The sequence below is a fragment of the Crotalus tigris genome, unplaced genomic scaffold (assembly GCF_016545835.1).
Source record: "Crotalus tigris isolate CLP2741 ecotype Arizona unplaced genomic scaffold, ASM1654583v1 scf7180000024367.1024689, whole genome shotgun sequence".
NCBI classification, from domain to species: Eukaryota; Metazoa; Chordata; class Lepidosauria; order Squamata; family Viperidae; genus Crotalus; species Crotalus tigris.
The window spans coordinates 1,012,353-1,022,439 of record NW_024100536.1 but is presented as its reverse complement, the minus strand read 5'-3'; the positions used below and the strand labels follow the sequence as shown (position 1 = coordinate 1,022,439).

General features: G+C 41.5%; 1 protein-coding gene across 1 annotated transcript; it reads right to left on the bottom strand.

The window, feature by feature from the left end:
- Window positions 1–3,786: 3,786 nt before the first annotated feature.
- Window positions 3,787–8,126, bottom strand: LOC120301071 (olfactory receptor 1509-like). The gene is made up of 2 exons (XM_039327797.1): window positions 8,008–8,126; window positions 3,787–5,410 (listed from the first exon to the last, which is right to left on the bottom strand). The coding sequence occupies exon 2, from the start codon at window positions 5,374–5,376 to the stop codon at window positions 4,444–4,446; it is 933 nt and encodes a 310-aa protein (XP_039183731.1). The 5' UTR covers window positions 5,377–5,410; window positions 8,008–8,126; the 3' UTR covers window positions 3,787–4,443.
- Window positions 8,127–10,087: the final 1,961 nt, after the last annotated feature.

The following is a 10,087-nucleotide window of genomic DNA, read 5'->3' as shown; positions in this document are numbered from 1 at the left end:
CTCTTTCTCTTTTATAAAACCTTAGATTCTGTGAAAGTAAGCGATGAATTACATTCCAGGTATCTTGGAAACTCAAGGAGGACCGAAAAAAAGGGAAGATCTTGGGAGATTGGAGATCCTAACTGTAATTAATACACCACGGAGCTTGAATCTTTAATTAAAAATTCCCCAAGAGTATCAGAAGTTTGAAGCAAAGTTTGGTAAGAATTAATGGGCAAAATTAATTGTACCAGAAGGCATAAGTCCATAATGACATTCAGAGGTTCACTGCAAATAAAGAACACAGGTCAATTTGGAATTGACTCTTTCTGAATAAACCAGTTTGGACAATTTGTCTGAAATGTTATAGGATTTCCTGCCTGAGCAGGGGGTTGGACTAGAAGACCTCTAAGGTCCCTTCCAACTTTTCTATTCTATTCTATTCTATTCTATTCTATTCTATTCTATTCTATTCTAACAAAATGAAATTCAATGATGAAAAAAGTAAGGTTCTACATTTAGGCAAGAAAAACCAAATGCACAGGTATAGTACAGGGGATACCTTGCTTAATAGTAGCAACTGTTAGAAGGATAATAATACTTGGAGTCCTAGTGGACAATCACTTAAATATGAGCCAGCAGTGTGTTGCAGCTGCCAAAAAAGCCAACACAGTGCTAGGCTGCATTAACAGAGGGATAGACTCAAGATCACGTGAGGTGTTAATACCACTTTACAATGCCTTGGTAAGGCCACACTTGGAATACTGCATCCAGTTTTGGTCACCATAATGTAAAAAAGATATTGAGAGTCTAGAAAGAATGCAGAAAAGAACAACAAAGGTGATTCTATTCTATTATATTCTAACAAAATGAAATTCAATGATGAAAAAAGTAAGGTTCTACATTTAGGCAAGAAAAGCCAAATGCACAGGTATAGTACAGGTGGTACCTTGCTTAATAGTAGCAACTGTTACTACTCTCAGTACTAAAGATATTGAGAGTCTAGAAAGAACGCAGAAAAGAACAACAAAGGTGATTAGGGGACTGGAGCCTAAAACATATCAAGAACAGTTGCAGGAATTGGGTATGTCTAGTTTAATGAAGAGAAGGACGAAGGGTGACGTGATAGCAGTGTTCCAATATCTTAGGGGTTGCCACAAAGAAGAGGGAGTCAAGCTATTTTCCAAGTGCCTGAAGGCAGGACAAGAAGCAACAGATGGAAACAAATCAAACAGAGAAGCAACCTAGAACGAAGGAGAAACTTCCTGACAGTTAGAACCATTAACCAGTGGAACAACCTGCCTCCAGAAGTTGTGAATGCTCCAACACTGGAAGTTTTTAAGAAGAGACTGGACAGCCATTTGTCTGAAATGGTATAGGGTTTCCTGCCTGATCAGGGGGTTGGACTAGATGACTTCCAAGCTCCCTTCCAACTTTTATTATTATTGTTGTTGTTGTTGTTGTTGTTGTTACAGTTCCAGTGTTGGAGCATTCACAACTTCTGGAGGCAAATTGTTTCAACTGATTAATTGTTCTAACTGTCAGGAAGTTTCTCCTTGGTTCTAGGTTGCTTCTCTCTTTGGTTAGTTTCCATCCGTTGCTTCTTGTCCTGCCCTCAGGTGCTTTGGAGAATAGCTTGACTCCCTCTTTTTTGTGGCCGCCCCTCAGATATTGGAACACAGCAATTATGTCCCCCCCTTGTCCTTCTCTTCATTAAACTAGACATAGCCAATTCCAACAACCGTTCCTTATATGTTTTAGCCTCCAGTCCCCTGATCATCTTTGTTGCTCTTCTCTATACTCTTTCTAGACCCTGGTCCTTCTTTTCATTAAACTAGACAGACCCAATTCCTGCAACTGTTCTTCATATGTTTTAGCCTCCAGTCCCCTGATCATTTTTGTTGCTCTTCTTTGCACTTTTTCCTCCACTTAACTGAACCATGTTTCATTGTGTATGTTAGCCCTATGTCATAGCCTAAGTCTGGAGCAAAAATTCCCTGTCTTCAATGCACAAATGGGTAGTATGTTATAGAGTCTTGGAAAGAGCAATAGGAATCTCTTTGATTAATGAGTTCATTAAAGGAGAGCAACCAGCCTTAGAAATGATAATGAAGGTATCTTCATTATAGCTTCTGCATTTTGGGATCCACCATCAACTGGAAGGAACAGCAAGTGATACGGTGCAAACTAACACAGGATAGAGCAGCCATGAAGAGCTAAAAAAGGATATTTAAATGTCACGAGTTGCTTACAGCCATTTGTTTAGTGGCCGTTCAAAGTTATAACGGCACTGGAAAAAGTGACGTGACCAGTTTTTTCACGCATTCAACCAATTGCAGCACCCCCATGGTCAAGTGGTCAAAATTTGGCAACTGGCATTACTCACAACCTTTTGCGGTGTCCCAACTTTCCCAAATGGCTTCTGAGCAAAGTAAATGGGTGAAACCAGGTTCACTGGCTGAGGAATTCTGGGAGTTGAAGTCTACAAGTCATAAAGGGGCCAAGCTTGAAGACCCCTGAACTAAGCGATCGACATTTATTAGTAGTTGCTCAGATAATAAATACAAAATTGCTATTAACTGCCAATCAGCCTCATCATAATCTCTTCTCCACCACCCCCACCACCCCCATACACTGCCCAGTTAAGAGGTCAACACATTTTGTCTGCTATCCAAGATGCCAATGAAAGTTAGAATATTGATAGAAGAAAATATTTGTAGCTCAGGAATGAACTGTGGGGGTCCTCTGTGCTCTATTAGCTTGGTTGTTTTCTTGCAGATGTTTCATGACCCAACTAAGTAACATCATCAGGGTTAGAAGGGAGTGGGATTTGTGGAGAGGAGGAGGAAGACTGTGGGGTCCTTGATGCTCTCTGAGCTTAGTTGTTTTCTTGCAGAAATTTCATGACACAAGGAGGTAACACCATCAGTGCTAGAGGGTAGTGCAGCGGTTCTCAACCTTTTTAATGCCGTGACCCCCAACTGGTCGTAAGTCGAGGCCTACTCAACCGGTCGTAAGTCGAGGACTAAACCAGACGTAAGTTGAGAACTGCCCAACCGGTTGTAAGTCGAGGACTTTCCCTGCCCGGGAGCGCTGCGCATGTGTGGTGCCGCCCCCTGCGCCAGCCGAGGCGTAGCTGGCAAGCGGCAGAGACAGAGCAGGCCAACCACTGGCTGGGCCACCAGCTGGCCCAGCCCAAGGGAGGTAAGGCACCCGCCAGGCCCCACACGGGCCAGCAGCCCTCCCTGCGCCCACCGGCCTCCCACCTCCCACCCCTGGCCCTCTTTTACTTACATTTTTAGTAATTGCTCAGCAGGGAGGGGTGGAAGCTTCGAGACAGCTCGCCTTCGCTGCAGACAACTTGCTGCACTGTTTGCAGAATGGGACTTTTGGCAGGCTCAGCAGGGCAGAGACAGCCTGGACAATTCCTACTGGCTTTTGAAAGCCAATAGAATTAGACTCTATTCAAGAAAGTCTATTCTATTGGCTTTCAAAAGCCAATAGAATAAAAGGGAGTAGCACAGCTAAGAAAAGGGGGGGAAATGGCGGACTGTGTTGTTTGGCAACCCCCGTGAAACGGTCGTTCGACCCCAAATGGGGTCGCGACCCACAGGTTGAGAACCGCTGGGGTAGTGGGTTTGCAGGGGGGAGGAGAAGGAGGAGGAGGTGTTGGTGTTGGTCTTTGGTGTTCTCTGAATTTGGTTGTTTCCTTGGAGAAGTTTCATGACCCAACTAGGTAACATCATCAGTATTTCTGCTTAGACCATAGATTCTTAAAATATTTATTATATTGTACAGTATGAAAGTCGTCAACAGTTGTTGGATTCTGGTGGGAATACATGTCAAACAAGCAAACCTAATTTTAAAAAGCAGTTGGCCCAATTATAAATAATCATACTGTAAATATGTAAATCAATATTACATAGAATTATATCACAGTGCATTAATACATTAAAATACAACTTTTTGGACCACAGCTACTAAAAGCCAATAATGTTGCTTTTTGTCCAGTGGTTAAAACTGAAGATTGTGTTCAGCACCCAAAGTCGTTCATTTTCTTTGGTTGGCAAAAAAAACCAAAACCAAAATATGTTCTTCGTTCAGTAATTTCTTTGGTCTCTTATCTCTGCCTCTTCCCTCTCTCTTACCTATAGAGACAAATCCAATCCATCTTCAAGGCAATGTAGGATCCTAGTTTAAAGCTTTTGCCACCAACTGTTTGCATGATAGTCTTTAGTCAGTTAGCTTGTCCATGTCCCAAAGGGATGAAATATTGAATTGTCCACTTATTACAGCACCTTCATATGGAAACTTAGCAGGCTTCTTAGGTCTCCAGATACAGAAGAATGGGCTTCTTGTACAAAACTAAGATATCTCATCTGCCTGAACATAATCAATCTTTCCGTAAAATTGTCTCTTTCCATACGCTGACTTATTTTGTTCTACACAAGGAAGATGGCCAACTCATCTCCTGGCCAAGATCTGCCTCTGATTCCAGAGTTTCTTAATGGAATGCTTTACCTCTTTGTTCCTCAAGGTGTAGATCACAGGGTTGAGGAAAGGGGTCACCATTGTGTAAAGGACAGCAGCCAGTTTGTCTGTTGGGAAGCTGGAAGCAGGGCGAGTATAGATGAAAATACAGTGTCCCAGGAACAAGACCACCACAAGTAGGTGGGCAGCACATGTGGAGAAGGCTTTGTGACGACCCTCAGCTGTCTGCCCTTTCAGTGAGATAAGGATGATGGCATAAGAAGCTATCAAGATCACGAAACAAAGTAGGGACATCAGACCACTGCTGGATATTATGAGAACCCCAATAAAGTAGGTATCCGTGCAAGCTAACTTCATGAGTGGAGGAATATCACAAAAAAAACTGTCTATGACATTAGGGCCACAGTAAGAGAGATGAATGGTGAGGACAGTCTGGATCAGGGAATGGATAGTTGCCCCCACCCACAAAGTGCCAATCAGGCACGCGCAGATCTTCATGTTCATCAGGTTTACATACTGCAAAGGGTAGCAGATGGCAACACAACGGTCATAGCCCATGATGGTCAGAAGGAAGATCTCCGCTGAAGCACACAAGTGAAGAAAGAAGAGTTGGGTGATGCAGCCCCCAAAAGAAATGACTTTCTGGTGGAAGAAGCAGTCAAAAAGCATCTTGGGCATTGTGACAGAGGAATGACAGATGTCAATGAAAGAGAGGTTCCCCAAGAAGAAGTACATGGGGGTGTGGAGGCAGCGGTCACAAGCCACTGTCACTATGATGAGGAGGTTGCCCACTAGGATAAGTAAGTAGAGGATGGAGAAAACAACTAATAAAACCAGCTCCAGGCTCCGGTTATTGGTCAGTCCCGAGAACACGAAATGGGTCACTGTCTGGTTGAGGCCTTCCATTGCAATGGGGAACGAAGAAGTCCACCCATTCAACCTAAAGAGAGAAGAGATGATAAAAGCCTTCTAAAATCTGAACATTTGTACCCGGACGAATTATGTCCATATAAACCCTTCCTCTCTGCTAACGTATCACCATACCCACTTCCTTCCTTCAATAGTAGACAGGAAATATATTTCAGAAGCAGAATAAGATGTTACTGCCTTCATCAAAGATAAGTATTTACTGAAATATAGTGCAACCTGATTTATTTCATTGATCCTCCCTTCTTTCCAACTGTTCATGCGCTGTCTACAATATATATTCATTCAGTGCTTCATGCCTGCAAGTCAGTCGAGGGATAAAAACCTACACAGAATCTAGAACTGAAGAAAAAATTCCTGACAGTGAGAACAGTCAAACAGTGGAACAGCTTGCCTTCAGAGGTTGTGTGTGCTCCATCACTGGAGGCTTTTAAGAAGCTACTGGATAGTCACTTGTCTGAAATGATCTCCTCTTGAGCTAGGGATTGGACTACAAGACCTCCAAGGTCCCTTCCAACTCTGTCTATTCTATTCTATTCTATTCTATTCTATTCTATTCTATTCCATTCCATTCCATTCCATTCCATTCCATTCTATTCTATTCTATTCTATTCCATTCCATTCCATTCCATTCCATTCCATTCCATTCCATTCCATTCCATTCCATTCTATTCTATTCTATTCTATTCTATTCCATTCCATTCCATTCTGTTTTCCTTGTTACCTTCTGGGAGGAGGCTTCGTGGTATCCGAAGCAGAACATCCAGATTCAGCCATAGTTTCATTCCATACAGCACTAACCTTGTTGAATTCACAAGCTTCCTCCTTCCGTTATATATTCAAGATGGACAGTATTTAATATTTATTCTTATGTATATGTAGGGGTATGGGTCTATACATATGTTGTACATAGTATGTTTAGGTGTGTGTCATGTATATGTTTCACTTTGAGAGCAGGCAACTAAATTTCATTTTTGATGTGTGCCATTGTGCCCACAGTAAAACAAATGACAATAAAGGTTATCTTATCATCTTAATCACTATTCTGTTCTGTTCTACTCTACTCTGTTCTGTTCCACTCTGTTCTACTCTATTCTATTCTGTTCTTTTCTGTTCTACTCTACTACTCTACTTCTGTTTCTAATCATTATTCTGTTCTGTTCTACTCTACTACTCTACTCTATTCTATTCTATTCTATTCTATTTTCTGCAGATAGCCTCATTATTTCAAAAGATGTGATATGTTCATCATACATATCTACAAGATGGGTTGTTCAGTTGTTTAATATTGATATGTAATTGAAATCAAGACTCTGCTTTCTCAAGGTTGCCTGTTGAGGACACAACTTCAGGCTTTGTCCCTTAGACATACTGATTCCTGCCTCAGGCTTAGAATTGTTTAAATTTCTCTCTTTTTATTGTGTCTGCTGTCTATCTCAATTTAATCGATTAATTGATGTTCAGTACTCCACCACTCTAAAAGCTGAACTTAAATGTTTAACTCCACTTCACATACAGCACGAGTGTCAAACTCGCCGCATCTTGTGACATGTCGCGACGTATCGCAACTTTTTTTTTCCATTGTCAGAGCTGGGGTGGGCACTGATGCAACCGGTCCATGGGCTGGCAGTTTGACACCCCTGTGCAACAGTTTACAGCTCTAGAGTTGTTGTTTTTTTGACACTTTGTTTCCCACCCTTATTTCTGAAGCTGAAGGGCATATTTAGAAAAATAATGATGCATCTGTTTGTTTGTTTAGAAATGTATATGGCCACCCACTCACTCTTAGTGCCTCTGGGCAGCTTATAAAAAAACAGATTAGCAATGTTTACATCCCACTTTGGAATTTCTTAGGTTTTCACAAGCTTTTTTCTGCTTCTCAATACGTGCACATATGCCTATACTGTACATATATACACTGTGTGTGTGTGTGTGTGTGTGTATACACACACACACACGCACACACACACACACATACTGTACACATACATATACTGTACATATACATATACTGGACATATACTGTGTTTCCCCCAAAATAAGACCAGGTCTTACATTAATTTTTGCTCCAAAAAATTTCTGGTTAGGTCTTATTTTCGGGAAAATACTGTACTAAATGCATCTGTCTGGCTGACAGTCTTAACTGAGGCTTATTTTTGGGGTGGGGCTTATATTACGAGCGTCCTGAAAAATCATGGTAGGACTTATTTTCCAGCTGGGTCTTATTTTGGGGAAAACACAGTACATATACACATACACATTACACATACATTCTGGACTTATTCAGATATTTAGAATGAGAAAGGAATCCCTTAAGATCTATCACCAGTTCAAAACAAGCAGCATTGGCCCGATCAGACACCACAAGTTTTAGTTTAAAATAATTTCCTGTGTTCTAATTGTCTTATTTTAATTAAGCCTTCCATCATCTTATACTTTGTAGATATGCTGGCAACAGGTCCTAGAGTTCTGGGCTAATTCTGGGAATTTCAGTCCCAATATCTTAGGCACCTGACTGCAGGAAACGTGTTAGCCTGTTTCCCAGTCTTTCAAACCTTTTACTTATCCTTACAACTATTGTTCCCAAATATATTACAAGCAAATACTCACAGTTTTGCTGAGGGTCAGTTCAGCCAGCATTAAAGAGTGAAAGAGTTGGGTTAGACACCTCGATGGATAAACTTAAAAACCAGTTGCCACCTTCCCTTGGCTAAGTGATAGCTTTTTTTGGTACTCTGTCTGATCTTAACCTTCACCCTTATGTAGACTTTCTTGAAAGAAAGAACTGGACATGACATTTTTTCCAGCATGAAAAAGATACAAGAGGGATCTCCATCCCTGGGGAGACTGGAGATCCTAACCCTAATTAAATCACCATGGACTGAAGAGTTTAATTAAAGTTTTCCCACAAGCGCCAAAAGTTATTGCTAATCATTAATAGGGAAAATATTTTGTCTCGGTAGATAAACCTCTTAACAGTTCTCCGAGGGTCACCTCACCTTTTCTGAAGTGAAGATCTGGTTAATAGTCTGGCTCCAGACATAAAAATACAAAGAAAGAGAAAGAAATCTCCCTCCACCTGTTTGAAGTTTTCATTCCTTGTTTCCTTTTGGGTCAAGAAGGATGTGCTCAACCAACCCTATCTTTATTTATTTATTTTTAATTACAAACTTCCCAATACTCATATTACCCAAACAAGGTAATAGAACTTCTCTCTGTATTGGAGCCAACAAAAAGACATTTAGTAAGGGGGGGGGTTGGGAGGGAGGGGTTGTCACTACACAAAATGGAATGGTAAATGTAGAATCAACCTCTGCCTAATACTGATGATGTTACCTAGTTTGGGTAATGAAATGTCTGCAAGAAAACACCCAAGCTCAGAGTGCACCAAGGACCCCGCATTTCAACCCGGAGCTACAGATATTTTCTTTTATTGGTACTTCTGCCTTCGTTAACCAGAGTAAGTGGTCCATCTGTGGAACTGGCAAAGTATGAGGTGTAGGAAGGGGGGGGGAACCTGTTTTTAGGACAATTAGAGGGGGGAGAAGGAAGGAGGAAGAAAGAAGGAGAAGAAGGAGGAGGAGGAGAGGAGAGGAAGAGGAGGAGAAGAGGAGAGGAAGAGGAAGAGGAAGAGGAAGAGGAAGAGGAAGAGGAAGAAGAAGAAGAAGAAGAAGAAGAAGAAGAAGAAGAAGAAGAAGAAGAAGAAGAAGAAGAAGAAGAAGAAGAAGAAGAAGAAGAAGAAGAAGAAGAAGAAGAAGAAGAAGAAGAAGAAGAAGAAGAAGAAGAAGAAGAAGAAGAAGAAGAAGAAGAAGAAGAAGAAGAAGAAGAAGAAGAAGAAGAAGAAGAAGAAGAAGTAGTTGCAACTATGAGCAGTCACTGGGGAGCTATCTATAGAGAAGAGCTGGACTATATCCTGCTTTTTTCTCCTTGGAGACTCAGTTTGAAAAAATGAGCTCAAGGCAGGAACAGGTAGTCCTCAATACACGACCACAATTGAGGCCAAAATTTCTGTTGCTAAGTGAGACACTAGTTAAGTGAGCTTTGCCCTATTTTACAACCTTTCTTGCCACAGTCGTTAAGTGAATCGCTGCAGGTGATAAGTGAGTAACCCTGTTGTGAAGTGGATCTGGCTCCCCCACTGACTTTGTTCGTCAGAAGGTCACAAAAGGGGATCCCATGACCCAGGACACAGCAGTGGTCGTGTGTGTGAACCAGTGTCCAAGCATCTGAATTTTGATCATGTGATCGTGGGGATGCTACAAAGGTGGTAACTGTGAAAAATGGTCGTAAGTTGCTTTTTTCAGTGCTGTTGGAACTTTGAACACTCATTAAATGAACTGTTGTAAGTTGAGACTACCTCTAATTAGCCGTAAAATGCAAAAAGAGGGGTGCAAATTGCCAGGCAACTGTAAGGCCAAGCCACCTGCTTTGCCATTCCAAACAGAACAGATCAGAACAGAACATAATAACAAAGTTGGAAGGAACCTTGGAGGTCTTCTAGTCCAACCCCCCGGTTCAGGCAGGAAACCCTATACCATTTCAGACAAATGGTTGTCCAATCTCGTCTTAAAAACGTCCAGTGTTGGAGCATTCACAACTTCTGGAGGCAAGTTGTTCCACTGATTAATTGTGCTAACTGTCAGGAAATTTCTTCTTAGTTCTAGGTTGCTTCTCTCCTTGATTAGTTTCC

What these genes read in the sequence shown, in the direction of transcription:
- LOC120301071 (XM_039327797.1), bottom strand. Translation starts at nt 5,376, where the DNA reads ATGGAAGGCCTCAACCAGACAGTGACCCATTTCGTGTTCTCGGGACTG.